The sequence below is a fragment of the Aotus nancymaae genome, unplaced genomic scaffold (genome assembly GCF_030222135.1).
Source record: "Aotus nancymaae isolate 86718 unplaced genomic scaffold, 86718_ANA_hifiasm-v0.15.2.pri h1tg000004l, whole genome shotgun sequence".
In the NCBI taxonomy this organism is placed as follows: Eukaryota; Metazoa; Chordata; class Mammalia; order Primates; family Aotidae; genus Aotus; species Aotus nancymaae.
In genome coordinates this window covers 13,445,219-13,466,833 of record NW_026988415.1, presented here as the reverse complement: position 1 = coordinate 13,466,833, position 21,615 = coordinate 13,445,219, and the positions used below count along the sequence as shown (strand labels likewise).

The following is a 21,615-nucleotide window of genomic DNA, read 5'->3' as shown; positions in this document are numbered from 1 at the left end:
GTATCTCAAATAAGCAAAAATACACCTGGCATACGTTTTGAGATTTGTGCATCATTTTTACTATATAATTACTATTTAGCTAAACCTTGATAATAGTGTATATATGTGGTTGATCATAGAGTAGCTAACAGTAGATAACAAAACCAAGACTATCAGTAAAATAAGGTGAGTACATGGAGGTATATTATAATATTTTGGTCTACATAACTAATTTATTTTAAATAAATCACATATGAAAATGAGAAGACACATCAGGAATGAATAATCTATAATTAAAAGATTGTTTCTGTTACAAAAAATTCACTGTGGAGCTCCCTAAAAAAGCAAAATTCCCCAGTGTGTTTTTGAAATTAAGTAATGTCCATGGGTATTAAGAATGCATGCGATGGGCAGATATAGCAATATGGCACTTTCAGGAATACTACACAAATCAAGGGAAACCACATTATGTCCTATATATAGAAACGAACCTAAATCTTGGGAGAAACCTGCTCATCCACGAGTGGATACGCTCTCTCCAAGAACCATCACTATCAGAGCTAGAAGGGACCTTAGCAATCATGTAGACCAAACCTCTCATCTGACCTGTGCTTTTTTTTTTGATACAGGGTCTCGCTCTCTCATCCAGACTGGAGTGTAGAGGCACCATCACGGCTCACTGCAGCCTCCACCTCGTGGTCTCAGGCGATCCTCCCACCTCAGCCTTCTTACTAGCTGGGACTACAGCTGCATACCACCTAAAGCTAGGTAGTTATGGTATAATATGGCTTATTCTTATCCTCAACCCCCTAAGAGAATATATAGCCTACCCTTTCCACATCAGGTTAATATTTGTATTTTTTGTAGAAAAGGGGATCACTCTTCTATGTTGCCTGGGCTGGCCTCGAAGTCCTGGACTCAAGCAATCCTCTCACCTCAGCCTCCTAAAGTGCTGGGATTACAGGTGTTAGCTACCATGCCTGGCCAGACCTATGCTTTTAAAAGCAGTTCCAAAAATGATTTCTCAAAACAAAGGGGTGAGAAGAAAGCTTTGGTAAGAACAAGCAAACAGAGAAGATACATTCCAATGTAACAGTGATTGGTTAGACTCTCTTTCTCTATAAGGAAAATAACTCCCTAAAGTTCTCTCAATTGGAGAATAAAATGAAGTGAAACTTTCCCAGAATACAGTAAGATTTTCTGTGTTGCTAAGATAAACTTAGTGAAAGAACTTACGTGACTTTCTTATTTTTATCAGCGCTTGATTCACTTTGCACAGATTGGGCACACGGAAGAGGCATTTTACAGGGAAGGGAAGGGTCTGCTGATTGTTTTGACTGTTTCGGCAGAGGTGATGAAAGCTGGTTCTTTTGGATTTGACTCCTGAGAAAAAGTAATACATGTTTGCTAATTAATTTTTGGTGTACAACTTTATAAAATATGAGATGATATTATGAGACGATATTATAATCTTGGAATTTTTCTGAAAAGTAAATCCCTTTTTACAGGGTTGTCCCCTTTACATTTGTGTTACCATGCACACTATTATTTCACTCATCAGACATTGACGCGAAATCTGTTCTGGTAAAATACCTATCAGGAACAGTTGCAAATAAGCTGCTTACTTAGAACTGACAGGAGATGGTGGAGCACAAACATTTGCAGGAGAAAACGACCGTGTATAACATTCACCATATGATGATAGATGTTTCTTGGCAACAGGGTCTAAGGCCTGTTGGTCCGTTTCTGATTTCTGAACAGATAAACACAGTAAGATAAGTTACTAGCAATTCTCTTACTGCAGCTGGCTTTTTTTTTTTTTTTAAGAGAAAAACATTCTGAACAAAACACAATTAGAATTCTTTAAACTGCAATTTTCTTTTAGAGCATGAGAAGCAGGACAGTGATATTTTCTTCTGGACTAACAATTTATATTACACAATTCGAGATCACAGAAGTAACAGGTTTAAAAGACATATTATGCTTCAAAACCTAACTCCATTTCCAAATCCTAACTCAGGGTTTAAAACATTTCTCAAAAAACGTTTCTTCAGAGTTTAGAAACAGAGTTCACATAAACTTACATCTTCTCCCTTCTAATAAAGACTCACTAATATTTCAGCTTTGGGGGAAAAGTGGTCCAATGAACATCAGAGAGTTTAAATTCCTAGCTTAAGTGAGTTAGCCTATTTTATTAACTATATTGCAGAATACTATAAATAATACACTGGTTATGTTGTAAAATCTGACCTATTGTGAACTATACAACAAAATGTACATATTTTAATAGAAAATCTGTCAATAACAGACACTTGACAAACCCTTAGAGCATCTCTCACTTTTGCCTTGTGAGAGGCTTCCAAGCTTGCTTCAAGGGATGTATTGGGGGGCGCTTCTACACTCGCCTCCGGGGACGCTTTCGCCATCGCCTCTGTGTTCTCTTTGGATGACACTTTCACATTTTCCTTGGGGGCTGCTCCTGCACACACCTTGGGAGGTGCTTCCAGGCTCCCCTCTGGGGGTGCTTCCGGGCTCACCTTGCGAGATACTTCTACGCTTACCTTGGGAACTGTTTCCAGGTGCACCTTTGAGGGTGCTTCTATGCTCGACTAGGAGGATATGTCCATGCTCATCTCAGAATCAGTTGTGCTCATGACAGATGACACGTCCACACTCACCACAGAGGACAAGTCTGTGCTATCCTCAGAGATTATGTCCATGTAAAAGTTATACTTGGGGATTGCCTCTATATTTCTGTTGGAAATTATTTCCACATTCACTGGGGAGGGTGCATCCATACTCTTGGGAGGTGTCTTGGGAGGTGCCTCTACTTCTTCTGAGGGAACTTCTTCTACTTTAGTTTGAGGAAGTATTTTCGCTGCCGATATGCGAAACATAAAAGCTCTCAATTCATCACTAGTACATTTACGCAGTGGCATAGTGACATACCATATTACATACTTGGGGACGCCTGTAAGTGAATGAGGACAGAGAATTAAATTCCCTAAGTTAGAAATTTGACAAGATAAGGATACACCACATATACAGTATAAGAACAGGAACAGAAAAAAGAGATAGTTTATTAGGAAAGCACAGGGATTACACACAACACAGGAAATTTTAGTGAACTGGATGACACAGGACAGAACCATCACGAAGTCAGTGCTTCAGAAGCAACATGACCAACAGTCATTGTAAAGGCAATAGCCTGTTACAGATGAAAATAAGATGCTTCTCCAATGTTGATGTTTGCAGTAAGTTGTTTCTATTTTAATCATACTATATTTCAGAATAATTTTCACAAAAAATTACAAGATCTTCAACCCTTTCTAAAAGTAATCGAAACATCTTCACCAGGGCTAGAGATCTTACCATTATAGGTGATTATGTAAGACACTCCATATTTTATTGTTTTAGGACAGAATGTAAGAAAGAGCATTTTCTCACCCATACTAACAACTGTAATAAGACAGTAATCAGAGTGAGTTGGATCTCCAAGGTCCCTTCTACCTTTAACAATCTAATTTTATTTTTCCTATGAAGCGGACAAAAATGATCATATTTGGTGCCAGGTAAGATGGAAGAAAGTCATTAATGCCAATGTTTGGAACCAGGCAACCTCATCACCACAGGTGGGAGTATAGATTTGTATATTTTCCCTGGGGGGCATCAAAGGTACATACTGTTTGTTCTAGCAATTCTACTTCTAGGTTTAACCTTAGGAAAAGAAATTACGTAAATACATAAAAATGTATGCATAAAGTTGCTAATTACTATACTGTTTATAATATTGAAACAATTGCAAATACAATCCAAATGCTCCAAAGGAAATGTGGACTATATTAAGGCAGTCACTAAGAGTAATAACATGCAATATTTTGGACATAAAAGATGGTTTCTACTGAGTTTAAATAAAAGAAGGTTATTTCATTTTGTGAAAAAAATGCAAAGAAAAATATTAACTTGCCAGTGAGCACTGGGATAATAGGGGATTAGATTAAAAAATTCTTCTACATGAAATATTTATTGCTTATATAATTAATTATTATTATTTTTTGAGATAGAGTCTCACTGTATCACCCAGGCTGGAGTGCAGTGGCGTGATCTTGGCTCATTGCAACCCCACCTCACAGGTTCAAGCAATTCTCCTGCCTCAGCCACCCAAGTAGCTGGGATTACAGGCCTGTGCCACCACACTCGGCGAATTTTGTACTTTTAGTAGAGACACAGTTTCACCATGTTGACCAGGCTGGTCTTGAACTCCTGACCTCAGGTGATCCACCTGCCGTGGTCTCCCAAAGTGCTGGGATTACAGGCCTGAGACACCACACCTGGCCTAATTAAACACTTTTAAAAACGTATTTGGAGGTGGCTTTCCTAAGAACTGGTAAATTAAAGTTTAAAAAAAGACCTGGTTAAATTTATCTGCCACCTCATCTTTAAGTATGGGTGGCAAATTTTCACATAATCTTATCAAATAATTAAAACAGACCAAATTACCAAAGATTGACAACTTATGAATAAAACTTTTAGCTATATTAAATATTATCTTTTAGTCCCTCATTTTTAGTGGAGTAAGCATTTTATTTACATATCTACATATGTCTAAACAGTCACATTAGCACCAACAGTTTGATCTACAGAAAACATAGTATAACTGGATTTTTATTAGCTATAAACATGTAAGACAAAATATTGAGGTTTTTCTGGACAGTGGTAATAGAAATATCTCACCATAGATTGGTGGGGGAGACTGGCAGAAAATAACCTGACATACATACAACTAGGTGTAAAAAAGTCAGGAATTAGAGCAAAAAAAATAAGGGTGCACTACAAGAAAGTCTGTGATAGTATTTAGATTCATTTTACTAATCATATGAATACTGAGAAAAAGCCAAGAGAGAGGGATATATACTGGAAAGGAAAAAGTGGAAGGGAAAAAAAGAGAAAAAAGTCATAGGAACAGTGCGTTAGCACTTTCCATTATTGGGGCAGGGGGTGTCTTGCTATCCAAAGGCAAGTCTAATACTATATGTAAACTATAAAAGAGAAAATGAGAAAGTCCACACAACCGTGAAGATGTTTTATGTTAAGAACAATCTTAGGTCTCTGGTTAAAAGCTGAAGGGTGGTTCTATGCTATTCTTCCACATTTTAGGGAAAAAAGGAGGGTAGAGTAGGAAACTTTCTCCCTTGATAGTGAAGTTTTTCTATACTTTAAAAACCCATAGAGCTTTAAAATTTAACAACCACCTCTAGAGTTAACTATCTCATCCTACAAATTACCTATCCCCCAGATAACTGCTCTATCATAAATATGCAACATCAAATGCTGGGTAAAATCACTAATATTGTAACTACTGATTTAAGCTATTTTGATGTCTAAATACAACAAATTCAGTGATGAAGCCTGCTTTGAAATGCAAATACTAACACCTCTCCAGGTGTTAGTATCAGGCTTTCCACAATATGCCTGTTACCCGGACTATCTTTTCCAGGGCTGGATAATGAAGCAGCACTTCTGCTTTTGGTTAATGACACTTTTGTTGGGCTGAGCAGACAACTGATTAAATTATTCTCTTGAGAACTGATATATGAGCAATGAGCTATATAATGAGAACAAACTCAAAGGATTCCATTGCAAGAAAGAGCAATGCAAACTGCTCTCAACAGCAACTTTCCCAGCAACACAAAACACACCAGGATTGAACACTGTCATCTGACTGGACTGCACTTTCAAGGAAGAGATTCCCAAAATAAAAGGAGAAAGGTCACAGCATACATATCAAAATAACTCTAAGGAAGGAGTATAGGTAACAATTTAAACACAGCCATTCCCCACGGTATGAAGTGTATACAGGAACTCACACTTGGGAAAAAAAGTTGCACATGGTAAAACAACTTTTACAAGGATTACTACAGATGGACCTCACTGAAGATCATAATAGTCAAGTCCACTGCCAAAGGCTCCAAGAAATTGAGTAAACTCTTCCATTAAAAGTAAATTTTGTTGTAAGTATCTTGTGCCAATAAATCTTCATGTTCATAAAGATCCCTGTGTCAATGACATTTGTTCTAACAGAATTTGACCTGAATCAATTAAGTGGAGAGTCTTGGTATGAAATAAAAAGCAACAAATACATGTGAAAGGAAAATGCCAGAGAAAGGTTTTAAAAAGAAACTACTTCATGACTAGCGCAGTGGCTCACACCTGTAATCCCAGGACTTTGGGAGGCCGAGGCAGACAAATCACCTGAGGTCAGGAGTTCAAGACCAGCCTGGCCAACATGGCGAAACTCCATCTCTACTAAAAATACAAAAATTAGCCAGGTGTGGTGGTGGGTGCTTGTAATCCCAGCTACTTGGGAGGCTGAGGCAGGAGAATTGCTTGAACCCAGGAGGCAGAGGTTGCAGTGAACTGAGATGGCGCCACTGCACTCCAGCCTGGGCAATTGAGTGAGACTCCGTCTCAAAAAAAAAAAAAACTTTATATAAAGAAGTACTTTAGTAATCACTGTGAAATTCTGTGAATAATCAGCAGTGAAAATATGCACAAAGGATGTATATGGCTAATGCTATGAAGCAAGAGCAAAGTTTTGAAGTTCAAAATGTGGCCGGGAATTTAAACTTCTAAATCCAAATTAATGAAATCTTGGAAGTTAATCAAATCGTCCAATACACAGCTATCTATACCAATATTCTGTGATTTATTTCCTCAGCTGCATTATCCACCCCCTGTCAGATGATGAGAGGAATTATATACTTCATTTATAGACAGACTGTTCTAGCTTTAGCCAAATAGGCATGGCATCAAAGCACATTTTTTAGTTTAAGAAGGAATATTTTGGTTTCCAATTTTGGAAATGATTTTTCAAGCAATTCAATGTTGACATAAAATACCTCTTTTAAATCACTACTTAAAATTTGTATTTAGAAGTAACTAACCACCTGGCTTCTTTTCCACTTGTTCTGTATCAGCAGATGAATGTGCCTTGGTATTTCTTCTATTTAAAGACAAGCTTTTCTCCTTGTTGGTTTTTTCTAGAGATCAAGTACAAAGGAATATTAGTGTTCATAAACTACTAATTATCTCAGGAGTGAGACATTCCTTTTTTAAATATTTTTTATCTTCTCTACCTTGCTTATAAGATTAATTTCAAATAATATGCAGAAAGTCTATATCCCCAAACTTAAAGTGAGTTTATTCTTTATCTGAAATGAAATAAAATTATTTAGAAAATGGTAAAAATTAAGAAGTAAAATGTCTGATACTGACATCAAAGTTCCCAAATTACAAGCATACAACCCTTTAGACATGTCTAATACTTAAAAGTAATTTATACTTTAGTTATAACTACTGTTTTTTGTTATATATGCATATATTTTAAAAACACAGATATGTATACACACAGGTATACACATACATATGAGCACACACCAATACAAAATGAAGAAAACACCAAGCTCCAATATCAATCAATTAAATAAAAAGATAATTGTTCTTAACATAAAGAAAATGAATTATCTGAGTTATACATGTATCAGCTTGTAGGCTTTAACAGACTGTCAGTGTTTAACCCTACGGAGCCATTCTTTTAATATCAAGTGTAATGTTATTGATAGCTCTAGCATCTGACTTCAGCTGCATGGCCAAAACATGGCTTTCAGAGGCTGAGGTCCTGGACCTTACAAGTTACATAGTTAAAACTAGTATTTTTAAAATAAAAATGAATATTGACAATTGGTATAGATGCCATGATTTAAGCAACCCAAGGAAAAATAATCTGCTTCCGTGTAGACACTTTTATTTCATATAAGATATTCTAGCTCAGAATACTGAGAAATGTCTGTTTAAAAAATAATTTCTTAGCCGGGCGTGGTGGCTCATGCCTGTAATCACAGCACTTTGGGAGGCTGAGGTGGGTGGATCACCTGAGGTCGGGAGTTCAAAATCAGCCTGACCAATATGGAGAAACTCTGTCTTTACTGAAAATACAAAATTAGTCAGGTGTGGTGGTGCATGCCTGTAATTCCAGCTACTCAGGAGGCTGAGGCAGGAGAATTGCTTGAACCCGGGAGGCGGAGGTTGCAGTGAGCTGAGATTGTGCCACTGCACTCCAGCCTGAGCAACAAGAGTAAAACTCTGTCTCAAAAAATAATAATAATTTCTCTTTTGGGGATTTGTAAACTAAAGTACATGTTAACAACATAGTGTGATCTGAAAATTCCTTGAATTGATAATGTGATTGAGCAGCATGAACCGCAGAGGTGGTTTGATCATGTGATTAAGTCAGTATCCTTCACGAGCATACTGCAAGAAATGACAAAATGGTGTGAGCAGTTATTATGAATCAGCAATGAGTAGCCACAAAAATAGACTACTTGAATCAACCAAGATTTAAAACAGTTATTTAAAATATTACAGGTTAGATTATGAACTCCATTAGAGTTTAAAATATTGATCTCTCTGTATTGACCAGGTTTTATTTCAATTTAAAGGTAAGACATTGCCAATATGGATTTTATTTCCTAGAAATCATTAATTATAGCATTCATCATTTCAGAGTGTGCAATATATTATACCTATAAGCAAGTTATTTCACAAAGTATCTTCCACACATACCTTCTTGTTTTAAAAACTAATAAAGAAATCATTTTAAAAGTTTTATTTGGAATTGTTCCTTCACAATACAATTTAGCTAATTATTATCTTGAAGTCATAATCTGTCCCTTCTCTTTACATGTCTCATTAATAAGGCTTTTGCTCATTATATTAAATATGTAATAAATGTCTATGAAATAAATCTTTGCTAATTCCTGAAAGCAATTAGATAGTAAAACAGAGTCAATGCTTGTGGAACAATTAAGATATATTAAAATGAAAGTACATAAACATGGCATTGCAATTAATGTTATCTAATTTTTCTAAAGGATTTAGTTGGTGAATAATAAATTAATTTTGCCATATTATAAGCAAGGTGCCAGAGAAAATCTTCCCATATTAATCTATGAATGAACCCAGACTATACATAAAAGTGCTTTGGGAAAGCATATTGGGTGGAGGTGGTAAGTGGATGAAATTTTCTCAGACCAATACAAGAGAAAATGGGATATACTCAGACTGACAATAAAATAAAAGACCTCTCAAGTTCATCATTGAAATTTTAAGAGTCTTAAAAGTACAAATAACATAATGTCAGTTTGAACAAAAATCCTTTCCCCCTAGAAATACTTTTAAACATATTAAAAACTATATTGTTTTATGCAAAAATGGAAATCTTTTTCATAAGGTTAACTACTGCTACAATTAATTACTTTAAATGATATCCAAAATCTTTTGCTGTAGTAGAATTTTATAGCAATCAGCACTGCTCAAAAATTGTCGAGAAACCTAATAATGCAAAACAAACATTTTAAAATTCAAACTATAATTATGCCTTTTTCAATTCATAAGGCACAAAAGCTGTCTTTCTTCATCTTTTTTTAATGGCTAAGTTTAAGGGAATGATGTGGAATTTGTTTGCTCTGTCTTTTTCCTCTCAAGAACACTCCTTTCTTTCCTCTAGAAAGAAAAAGGATCTCTTTTTTTGGATTGAAGGTATGGTTGCCTAATCCATTTCAATTATCAGTGAGAGGCACCATGTGCTACAAGCCAGATGTGGTTATTGACACACACTTGGGTATAGATTTTTCTTTTAATAAGGAACACTAATTAAAAGGGCAAACACCAGGAGCAAAAAGATATTTGAATTATCCATAGTAGATAACTTCACTATATTTAAAACAACTCTGTATTGCCACTAGGAAGAGTTATAAAGTGAAGCTTGGCAATACATCTATCATTAAACATCATTATCACTTTATTTGCTTTTGGGGGAAATGTTGACTTATAAATGAAAGGTACAATTTAAATATCATGATCCATCTATAAAATGACCAAAATATAAACCATAGAAAAGGATGTTGGAGTGGAAGTCACTGAATATCTTGGAGTTTTAACTACAAAACAAGGAAGGTAATTCTACTTGTCTGTCAATTTTCTAAGATAATGGTGAATAACAAACACGATATATGTAATACAGATCAGCTTGTTCACTGCTATATATATATGCTATTATTTTTCTTAAATGAGGTAATATTCACAATACTTAATGGAAATTGAATAACCAGTCTAACCAGTCCCTAAAAAACATGATTTCATTTATAGGTTGGCTAGAACATGAACTAATTTTAAAATAAATAATTACGCCACTTAATGGCAATGTCTTTTGGCCAAAATATGTTTCAGTTTGAGCTACTGAGGCCCAAGAATCCCATCTGATATGATTAACACAGACATCATGAAACAAGTATATTGATGAAAATACAAGGCCAAGCATGATGGCTCACACTTGTAATCCCAGCACTTTGGGAGGTCGAAGCGGGTGGATCACTTGAGGTCAGGAATTTGAGACCAGCCTGGCCAACATGGTGAAACCCTGTCTCTATCAAAAGTACAAAAATTAGCTGGGCGTGGTGGTGCACGCCTGTAATCCCAGCTACTTGGGAGGCTGAGGCTCGCTTGAGCCTAGGAGGCAGTGGTTGCAGTGAGCCGCCACTGCACTCTAGCCTGGGCAACAGAGTAAGACTCTGTCTCAAAAAAAAAAAAAAATAAGTATGACTATCTCTCTCTTTCTGCTGTAAAATAACATGGTACTCTTCTAAAATAAACCTAAATGTTCCACAATTCAAATAGGTGGTACTGTAAAAATATAAACTAATTTCATTAAATGGAAATTTAGTAGGATACATAAAATAACTACTTACTTTTGGAAATGGAAGTTTCAAGGCTTGCAGATGTCAAAGGCATTTGTCTGATAAGAGCAAAACAAGTTCCTTGTTCAAGTTTTTCAGTAGATGAAGATTGTTTATTGGTTGAGAAAAGACGTAACACTTACTGTAATCATATTTCAAGGAGGAAAGCATCATTAACTGAAACAAAATGAGTTTTCATGATACAGTTCTATGGAGCACAGATTTACATTACTGAAGTTCACGATATTCACTACCCGTTATTCCTTTTTTTTTTTTTTTTTAAGTAGAGACGGGGGTTTCACCATGTTGGCGAGGCTGGTCTCGAACTCCTGACCTCAAGTGATGTGCTGGCCTTGGTCTCCCAAAATGCTGGGATTACAGGCATGAGCCACGGCACCTGGCCAATCCTTCTAAACTGTATAAATTTTACTTCTGTTTTCTGAAATTGTGTAGAATTATGTACACATAGGAAAATTTACACTGAATCAATAGTAGATAAGGCAGACTTATTTTTTAAAATATGCATTCAATAAGCTGTGTAAAGCTTAGTCATTATTCACCAATTCATCATTTTTCTGCTGATTATAAGTTTCAATAAGATTGTAGGTATATTGAGATAAATAAAAGCTACTATAAAATTTCACCTGTTTCTTTTGCAATGGCAAATGACACAAATTTAAATTTACCATTTACAGTATTTTTGTTTAGGATACAAAGACTAAAACCTTGCTGTAATGCAAGCTTCTATTCATAGCCAATATTTAATCAAGAACATAAATGAACTCAAAATTTAACAGATGCATTAATTACCAGTTTTGTTCTCAGAAATCGCCATGGCAGAGCCTCCCCATGACCGTCTTTTTTGCTGATAATCATTAGCAAGTCTCCTCCTTTCCAATGTTTGGTGAAGAATGGCTGTAAATTTCTATTTAAAGTAAATATAAAGTATATTTTTACATATTCATTATATTAGTCAGTATAATTTTGTTGTGTGGTTTATAAAATAAACCATCACCAAATTTCTGTATCAAGTAAAAGTTTAAAATAATTGGAGACATGTCTCAGCTATCAATCAATACCAGTGCTTCTCCTAAATAACTCATTTTTTTATCTTATGGACCCTGCATTGAGAAAATAACCATGCCTTCCTCTTTGCTTGTATCATTTGGAAATTTAGAACCAAGTTTGTAGCCTATTTCTAGCAACTGTACAAAAACGGATCGGTATACTTTTGTGTATGCTAATCATACTTTATGTTTTATTTGCCTACCTTAATTTTCCCCTCTGCTTGATTCCCTCAATCATTTATTTTATCATCTGGTGTGGTATGCATTTTTAAGTCACCTTAAATTCTTTGTGAAATGAGGCAGGGGAAAAATCAGTACACATATAAATTAAATTTATACGAGAATCAGCCATTATACTCTCATCTGTAACAGCTTAAATTCTGGTGTTAATAAAAATAAAGTTTCAAAAAAGATAATCAATGTATTTGTCTTGACCTCAACTTTAACTTAAAGTGGTCAAGACACTATACAAAGTCAATGCCATGCTGCAGCAAAACAACTCCACTTCCAGAAGTGAGCTCTTCTCTCAAATATTTCTCATCCTTGTACTGTACCATACCATGAACTCCGGTAAGCAAATCAACTTCTAGGGCCAGAGGTTTTCTGTTCTTCCCTATCAACAACCATTTCACAGCAAACATCATCCTTACAAAGCCTGTACTGTTTCTACCAAGGGCAAAGATAAACGTACTAGGAAAATGGAGAGCAGTCATACCTTCTGAGAAGAAAAGCAACTGCAATTCTTAAAATAAAGTTGATCTAATGGCAGTATTTGAAAATTGTATTATCTAACAGAAAGGCAGTTGTTCTGAATTACTTAGAAACCCTGAAACTATAATAGACTAAAACTAAAGATTAATCTTGTATTATTAAACTATTTCTGATTCTATTCCACTGTTTCCAAAGGCATTACCTACTGTGCTCTCATCCAGGTCCCTTCTCACACTGTGGCCACCCAGGACTCACATGGAAGTTCCTATCCCATCTCATATACACCTCCTGTCCACGCTCATCCCTCCTCAGCACCACTGAGTCTGTTTTTTTTTTCTGCTCTCCAGAATTCCTCTCTTTTGCTATATGTAGCCTACTTACAGCGCCACATGCCCCGTGTTGTCTGGGACTCCCCCACACTAGCTCTCTGGGGTTTTCTTTTGCCCCTTCTTCTGCCATGTCTGTGGCTCCCTTTCTGTCTGCAGTGTCATTTTGCTGCACTCTCTTCTCTGTTCTTTCTGGCAGCTTCCTCTTTCTCTAAGATAGTCTTTATTTTTTGGTCTCAGTCCCTGGGACTCTCTCCTCCATGCACTCTCCCTCACTCTACACACAGTTTACATTTCACTTTCTTTGGTTCTCAAACTATCTTTACTTAGTTCATACTCTCTCTCTCTGGCCTTCATCTCTTCACCACAGATAAGTAAAATGAGATGTTTCACAAAGGATGATGGAAAGTGACAGAAATTCGGAATGAGTCTACCAAATAGTGGAACATGAAACAGAGCATAAACCACAGAAAAAGGTTTAGAAAGACAGACAGTACAGCATGTATGGGGAAGAAGTGGCATAAGAGGTGTTCTGGAATCAGGAAGCTCTCCAGATAGGGTGTGGGGCTGGAGAGGAAGCATGTGCAAGAGCAACAGTATGGACGGGGAGGGAGGAAAGTGAGTACCGCGGAGGAAGACAAGAAGCTTCTTCATGGAAGAAATGGAATCAAAAAGAAAAAGAGAGAAAAAGAAATGCAAAAATTAGAGTGACAGAAAATAAGAGAGGCAAATAAAAATAGAACGCACTGAAAGAATGGCAGACAGAGAGTCTAAAGATGGGGAAAAACAGAAGCTACGACAAAGACAGAAGAAAGAAAAGCAAGCTGCCTCAGGCAGAAAAAGGCCAGAGTTAGACAGAGACCCAAAGACAGACTAAGGCTTATTTAGGGACACTTAAGAATCCCTGGAATAAAGAGAAAGTGAGAACATGGGGAAGATAGAGAATGGTGTCAGAGAGACCATGCTAGATTCAGAAGGAGTCAAGCATACTCCAAATCAAGTAGTGAAATGACCTACAAGAGAAAAATTCGGTGTCAGAGAGAATCACAGAATGAGACAGGTAGCCAGATGTCCAGTATAAACAACAAGAGACAAACTGAAAAGGGAAAGAAGTGAAAAAGAGAGGGCGTAACAAAGCCACAGACTCATCCCAACAGAGTGCCAAAGACACCAAAAGAGAATCCAGAAAGGAAAAGAGAGGGGCAGTGCCACAAAACAAGAGCAAGGATGCTGACTCCGAACAACATGTCCAGAGGGTCCCTGACAGGAAAGGGAAAGTGAGGAATACGGGGACAGAGGGTAGAGAGGGAGAGAGTATGAGTGCACACCAGAGGGAGCCAGGGATGCTGAAAGGGAGAGCAAGTGCCCTGATTTGGCTGGGGAGACACATTCTTAAAGGAGTTCTGAACCATGGGTCAGATGAGGGCATGTTGGGAGGGTCAGACAGTGGGGTCTGCCGTTATTCTGTAGGCAACGAGACAACAGAGCCACTCAGAATAAACCCCAGGCCACAGCTTCCTCATGTGCCAAGTCCTGAAGGTGGACAGGGCTTTATTCCTGGATTTGCAAGGCACCTCCTTCCCTGGGCTAGTGGGTCTAAGCTCCCAGGATCTTTTTTTTTTTTAATTGTATTTTAGGTTTTGGGGTACTTGTGAAGAACATGCAAAATTGTTGCATAGGTACACACGTGGCAGTGTGATTTGCTGCCTTCCTCCCCTTCACCTATATCTGGCATTTCTCCCCATGCTCCCGGGATCTTATCAGGACAGGAGTAAGAGGAAGCGAAGAAGAGTGAGCTGGGATTGGTTCCCTTTCTACAGGGCCAGTACTGCAGAGAAGGCCTAAGAAAACATTCCAGACTCAGGCAACACAGTTTATCTTCTCACACACAGGCTGTAAAATTATGTACCTTTAACGCCTCATCCTTCTGGTGTCATTTTTCTTCTGCAGCTATTCTCCTTTGTTCATCTTTCTCTTTTTGCTCCCTGAGCTTTCTCTGTTTTTCCTCCATCTGCTGCTCATATCGGAGCTTGGTCTTTCTTTTTTTTTTCAAGTAGTTGTGTCTCCTTATCGGCTGAAATATTCCAAACACATTTTCAATATGTAAGAACCAAGAAAATATTTAGGTTTTCCACATGACACACACAGAAGGAAAAAGTTAACATATCTCATTCTCTTTCTTAAAATAACACAATCTGTGCTAGTCTGTGCTAGTAACTAATTATAAAGTGAACAGAGGTAGCCACTGAAGAACCATTTTCACTGAGTATTCATTTAACTTCTGGAGAACTGGATTGTCTCTCATCCTGTGCAAACTACAATTCCAAATTAAGAAAAAATATTTTCTTTCATGTGATATTTCTGCTGATTTGAGTTAAAGTCAAACCCCACCATATTAATATGCTATATATTAAAATAAAACTTTTTAAAAACCACATGGCCAGGATATACGTTTTGTTTCCTTCTACTAAGAAACTTCTTTCAAAGTCCTCATCTATACGGACCATATTAAACATGCCAGTTTTACATTAATGGACTTAGCTATGTACCATATTATAGGAGAGCACGATTTTCCCTATATTAAAATTTTCTGTCACTAAATGCTTCTGAAGTGTGACTCTATATAAATTAGGATCTACAAGGATAATCTTTTTATAACTTGGTAACATGCTTTTCATGTTATTTATGTTAAGATTATTGGCAACTTATTTTCATTTTTAGAATCACTTTTACTGAAATCTTATTCTGATTGTTTTTACAAATATTGAAGAAATTTGCAGACCTTAGTTTTCAGAAAATCAAAATTTAGATAAACTACTCCTTCAAAAATTAAACAATTTAGTTAAAGAATTTTCATGGGCCTTCTTTACCTGATTTAGTAAAAGGATTTAACCCAAAAGAATGCATAATATAAAAATTATAACCTATCATATAAACAAATGAGGAGAAGTTAAAAACACTTCGCAGTATATAACATAAAATTCATTTTGATTTTTGAAAAAGGTCTAAAATATACCATTTTGCTATCTTTTTTTCTCCTCCCGCCTCTCTCTTACTAATCTTTGTTTTTTGTCATTTTTAAGTACAGATCCATCGATTACTAAAAAAAAAAAAAGAATATAGTAGTTAGATATTAATAGGATATCAAATTGTAAAGATGTGACACTTTGACATCTATCAAAGCATCAGAGAAATTATACCTGGTTTAAATGTCGATCTTATACTTGAGGAATGGGATGAAATGCTATTAACCACAACTTGTTTCCGCCTTTCCTCAATCTGGTGTGCTGCAGCAACTAGAACACAGGGAGATAAAGGGATTAGATATTAAGAATATGAATAGCTAACACAGGGGTCAGCAAACCACAGCCAACTGTATCTGAAGATAAAGGATAGAATCACTTCTATAAACCACGACTGATTTCATCTGGGTCAACGACAAAGATATATTGAACGTCTATGATCTTCAACAATACTTTAACAAAGAATTTAAAGTGTTGACTATGATGGGCCAGGGTATTTGTAGACATAAAGATAATTGTTAGTGGCAGTGGCAGAACAAGCTTGTGGACGAGTAGGAGCCAATGATTAATAGATTTCGAAAATGTCTCAGACAAGACATTATACCAAGTGTTAGAAAAACTGAGCTGGCAAGGAATTGGAAAACTTAAGTTTCACCATAAATTGGAAATTTAGAAGATAACAGGTTAAGAATTTATGGATCTAAATTTCAAAGCAAAGTGTTAACAGTGAAATACTCAGAGATCAGGCCAAACCAATGTTAAGGAGTACATTTATAAATTACCTAAATTAGGGGCTTTCTACTCTGATTGCACATTGGAGTCACCTAAGTCACTTTAAAAAAAATCAGCAATGCCTCCCTGCCTGCTCCCTACCACCAGTCTCTGGGTGTGCAGCCCAGGCATTGACAGTTGTTGAAAGTTTTATTCTGATGCACAGTGAAGGTGGAGAAATAACTATTCTTTTAGAAGAAGGAATCTCCAGTGAGATGGTATCATTCTAGGTAGATGTCAAGCAAACAAATATGAATTATACAATGTGCAAACAAACGTGTAAACAGGCAGAAAAAGTGATAAACTTCAATAAGAGTGAAGTGTAATATTAGGAAAGTACAGTATGAGGAAAAGTAAGAGGAATCCCTGAACCCTTTAATTCCACATATGGCTGTATCTAAAATGCCCCACAATACTGAGTATCTTCAGAAAGAGTATGGAGAATAACACTGAAAACTAACTCTGTTCCACCCTTGTAGAAAAGCACAGGAAGTAAGCCCCTGTGATACTGCATACAAGTTTGGTTTCTATATATTAAGAAAAATATAACAGTTGAAGATGGGCAGTTAAAATAACTGAGGGAATAGAGGGGCTGTCCTTGCACTTATAAAATGAATAACTCTGAGATGTTAATTGCTACTGAGGGAGTTATTTTACAGCATAACCTTGAAAGTGACATCACAATTGCTGCCATGAGGATCACCATTTCCAAAGAGAAAAATGATTTTTTTTTACCCCAGAGGCCTAACAGCCCAGATAATGTATGACTTAGCTTAATTTGAAGATTAGACTCTTCTCAGCTTCCTTAATAATTTAACTGCTGGCAATTCCATGGACCACAATTACCTTCTGAATTTGAGCACTAGTATATTAACAAAACTTCTTAGTCTATAGATCCTCCTATATACCCACTTGCAACATTTTTATGTGAGTGCAGAGAAGACAAAGTATCTTGTAATATTGTTTTTACACATTCAGTTCTCCTGCTTAGAAGTCCTAAGGATAGTCTGTATTTGACACTATTTAGCTGACAATTTCTCCCAACATGTATATTTTTGGTCCAGTGTGGTGGCTCATGCCTGAAATCCCAGCACTTTGGGAGGCCAAGGCGAGTGGATCACTTCAGGTCAGGAGTTTGAGATCAGCCTGGGTAACATGGCAAACCCCCATCTCTACAAAAACACAAAAATTAGCTGGGTGTGGTGGTGCACACCTACAGTCTCAGCTATTAAGGAGGCTGAGCCCAAGAGTTTGAGGCTGCAGTGAGCCGTTAGCATGCCACTATATGCCAGCCTGGGCAAGAGAGACCCTATCTCAAAAAAGCACATTTTTACCAGATGAATTAAAAATCTTATTAAACAGAAATAACGTTAGAAGTAGCTGTGATGAGAATAATGAACCAAATCCTATAAAGGTTAATGCGGTGGTAGTATCAAATCTGATTTTTAGTCCTTCGTATCCAAATTCCTACTGGTAAGAAATACATTAACAGAAAGGACAGGCTTTAAAAATTATTTAAAATGTCCAGGCAATGCGATAACGCCTTCATGTCTGGATATAATAGGGTCAACAATTTATACAACTTCACTGAATGAAAGAATTTACTTAACATGCATTTTAATGAATGAGGGAATTAATATTCAGTTAAAAGTAACAGCAAGGTATTTCTGTAGTCCTTATACTAATTCTAAATCCAAAATTAAAGTAAAAGTTATATTTTGCCTGTAGATTAAGAAAATGTGTAGTTTATTACTAAAACTGAATTATGAATCTTAATATGTATCTATGGTACTTTTCTAAAAACTTTCATAACACATTATTATACATCAGTTCACCATTTACAAATTTCATTTGTATTACTGAATGTAATTCTTATAACAATCCTATAAAGTAGTCATAATTATTTCCCCCCATTTATTTTTACAGTTGAGAAAACTGAAGCTAAACATAACTTTCTCAGATCACACAGGTAGTAAGTGATGAAGCCAGAACTTAACTGTAAATTTCAAAGCAACTTTATTCTAAAATATTAAGAGAAAAATAACAGGAAAAGAAATCTGCTATCAGAGAACCATAAAAATCAGGCAGATTCATTCACAGAATTTTGTCTTGAATAGCAAAAGCCAAAGTCATAGGGCTGAGACTTTCAGAAGACCTCCAAGTTCAAACCAACGACAGCATGTCTTGAAGACAAAATTGCAGATAATTTCCTACTATTTAGAGCTGTTTACAATGGAATGGCTACTTGGAAAAATATTTAGCTCCTCATTAGAGTGCACATTCAAGTGGTAGAAGTGCCCCAGGATTTTACAGCTGGGACTCTGGATGCCAGACAAGATAATCTTAAGGTTTCTCCAACTCTAAAGTTGTATGATAATCTGGCTGTCAATCTCAGTAACTTTTTCTGCATAGGTAGAAATTATTCTTTGAATAAGTTATTCTAAACTGAGAAACATTTGTGAATTTAGAAAACTAGGAAAGGAAAGGTGATAAGTCAGTGGCAAGTTTCTTATGCTCAGCTGGTTGAAATATTCAAATAAATTATTTTAAAACAATTCTGCATAAAACTATGAAACACATGTGTTTTGTTAAAATAAATATTTGGTATGCTATAACCTCAGCACAGTGCTATGCACAGAAAACATAACTCAATACATGCATATTTACACTTTATACGTAACATCTATTTATATAAGTGTATCTCTTAATGCATACATACATAAATGTATAAAATAAATGTATTTGGACTGTACTGTGCATCTATATGTTATGTGTTCAAGACAGTTTTAACTCTTGCTGCCAGACTCCCAGCAGAACATGAAAACATTTTAGCAAAAACATCTGTCTCTGTGACCCCTTAAAGAAAATGCTGAGGTCTAAAGGGCGGTTCTGGTCAAGTTGGTGCTCTGTGAAAGAAAGTCTAACATGTGATATTTCCAATTCCTAACATGAAATGGGCAGCAAGGATTTAAACCAGAGTCCTGGGTTAAGCCTTTTGCATGGCTCTTAAGTTTTTGGTTTGAAATGCTGTGAATTCAAGTATCTGCCCTACATATAATTTTAAAACACTTTCTAACATCTGATACTCAAATGCTTTTAGGGGGTTATTCAGTTCACAGCTCTTTCACATTGGAGTAATGCCGGTTAATCTAAATCACTGAAATAAACCAGTATCTGAGAGTCCCAGGTACCAATAAGCAACACAATTTATTGAAGACTCTCTTTCTAGGTGAGCCATAAATTTAGACACAGAAGGAAGATTCGTTTCTCCCTAATGAATGGTGAAAGTGTATGTAGTATATGCTTCTGACACAGTCTTTGGAGAGCTGATTCAAAGTCTTCTCAAGTAACATATAGCTTCCCAATCTCAGACCATCTAACTTTTTAATTACAAATGCAAAGAAAAACCCTAAGAAATTCAATTAAAATTAATAAAATCGTTTTATTTGCACTCATAGCAGAGGGAACTAGTCTAACAGGCTAAAAGCAACCTCCGGCAAGGAAGAAATCCTATCTCAGGTAGTGGAGCAGTCTCCTGGACCAAGCAATTCGCTGTCAAATTGTATAAGATTAACGGTTTTCGAGGAGGGAAAAACTTTTTGGCCTGGGACCCACTGAGGAAAAAGCACTCTGAAATGCTGATCCTCGTTCAGTTCAGCCTAGGGACTGCAAGATGTACCACGCAAGGTGACATCTTGTCGAAGTCATGTGCTACAGCAGGCAAATCAGGGGATGCAAAGAGCCAAGTTTCATCCCAACTTTTAAAGCAACTTTTAAACATCCCCACCCTCACCCCGCTTCCTCCTGGACGTTGACCAGGAGGGTGCAGGAGATAAGCCTTTGGGAGAGGCGAGGACTGCGACAGTCAAAGCGCCTAAACTCGCCCACGTCCCGGGCTGGGGGATCGCTCAAACTTTCCGCGCCTGGAAAGGCAGCCTGGACGCGGGGGCGGCGCCGGCGCGCGGAGTTCCTGCGGGCGCCCGCACAGCCGGGGCAGCGCCGCTTCCGTTGGGGCCGTTGCGTGGGCGGCCGCCGCCCCTCATGGGCAGCCAGGGCTCGGGGCGGTCCGCGAGGTCGGGGTTCCAGCCCACCCCCGCCCCGCGCGTCGAAACAGAGCCGGTGAGTTTCCTCGCGCCGTGCCCGCGGGGCTTAGACCGTTGGCAGCGGGACCCAGGCGGCTCGCAGGGTCGGCCGACCGTTTCAACCCCCCGCCCCCGCCCCAGGCCTAGGGCCACTCCCTGTCCCATCCCAGGGGACTCCGGCGGGGGTGAGGGGAAGGCCGGATAGCGCCAGGCGACTCCAGGGAAAAGTTTTGTGGTGCCCGCTGCGCCGCTCCGACGGCCTGGGCTCTGCGGGAGCCCCGCCTCCCACGCAGGACCCAGCCACTCCCGGGAGCCGCCCGCCCGCCCGCTCACCCATCCGTGTCCGCAGCTCCCTCAAGGATGTGCTGCCGCCAGCGCCGGCGACGGAGCCGTCCGCCATCACTGGAGTGGGGACCGGAGGCAGTGGTGGCAGTAAGGATACATTGCGCAGGCGTCGGCGGGATCTCCGCTGGGGCCGTGGCCCGGCTGCCGGTGGGCGGGGCGAGGCGGGGCCCGAAGGGCCACCGCGCCCGACTCGGACCCGCGAACGAGGCAGGATCGCTTCCTGCGTCCCACCTCCTCACCAGCTGGGCCGCGACTGCCTCGTCTACAGAAATCCTCTCCAACGTTCCGTGCTCTACCCCTACTGCATTGTGGGGACTAGCCAATCAGCACCTAGATTGGCCCCCCAACATTCCTTCCCTTTACCTAGCAACGCAGTAACAGTCCTTCCTCATTCATTTATTCAAGGAGCATTTATGGCGTGCCTCCCGGGTGCGCTTGTATCATGAGTTTACTAGTTAGTCCTTGAAACACTACACAAAGAAAGACCCAAGTTGGGGGAAGAAGCCCAGGGAGAAGTT

At 38.0% G+C, this 21,615-nt stretch overlaps 1 protein-coding gene across 1 annotated transcript in view; it reads right to left on the bottom strand.

Moving 5' to 3' along the window:
* The window catches only part of MAP7D3 (MAP7 domain containing 3), a 35,970-nt gene extending 14,801 nt beyond the window's left edge, over positions 1-21,169 (bottom strand). Inside the window, 13 exon segments of the mRNA XM_021669388.2 lie at positions 1,216-1,362; positions 1,514-1,521; positions 1,605-1,732; positions 2,301-2,956; positions 6,924-7,019; positions 10,785-10,892; positions 11,583-11,697; positions 14,451-14,453; positions 14,786-14,923; positions 14,925-14,950; positions 15,893-15,976; positions 16,077-16,172; positions 21,086-21,169. Of these exon segments, the coding sequence (XP_021525063.2) occupies positions 1,216-1,362; positions 1,514-1,521; positions 1,605-1,732; positions 2,301-2,956; positions 6,924-7,019; positions 10,785-10,892; positions 11,583-11,697; positions 14,451-14,453; positions 14,786-14,923; positions 14,925-14,950; positions 15,893-15,976; positions 16,077-16,172; positions 21,086-21,152 (1,672 nt within the window). The 5' untranslated portion in view covers positions 21,153-21,169.
* Between the last annotated feature and the right edge of the window lie 446 nt (positions 21,170-21,615).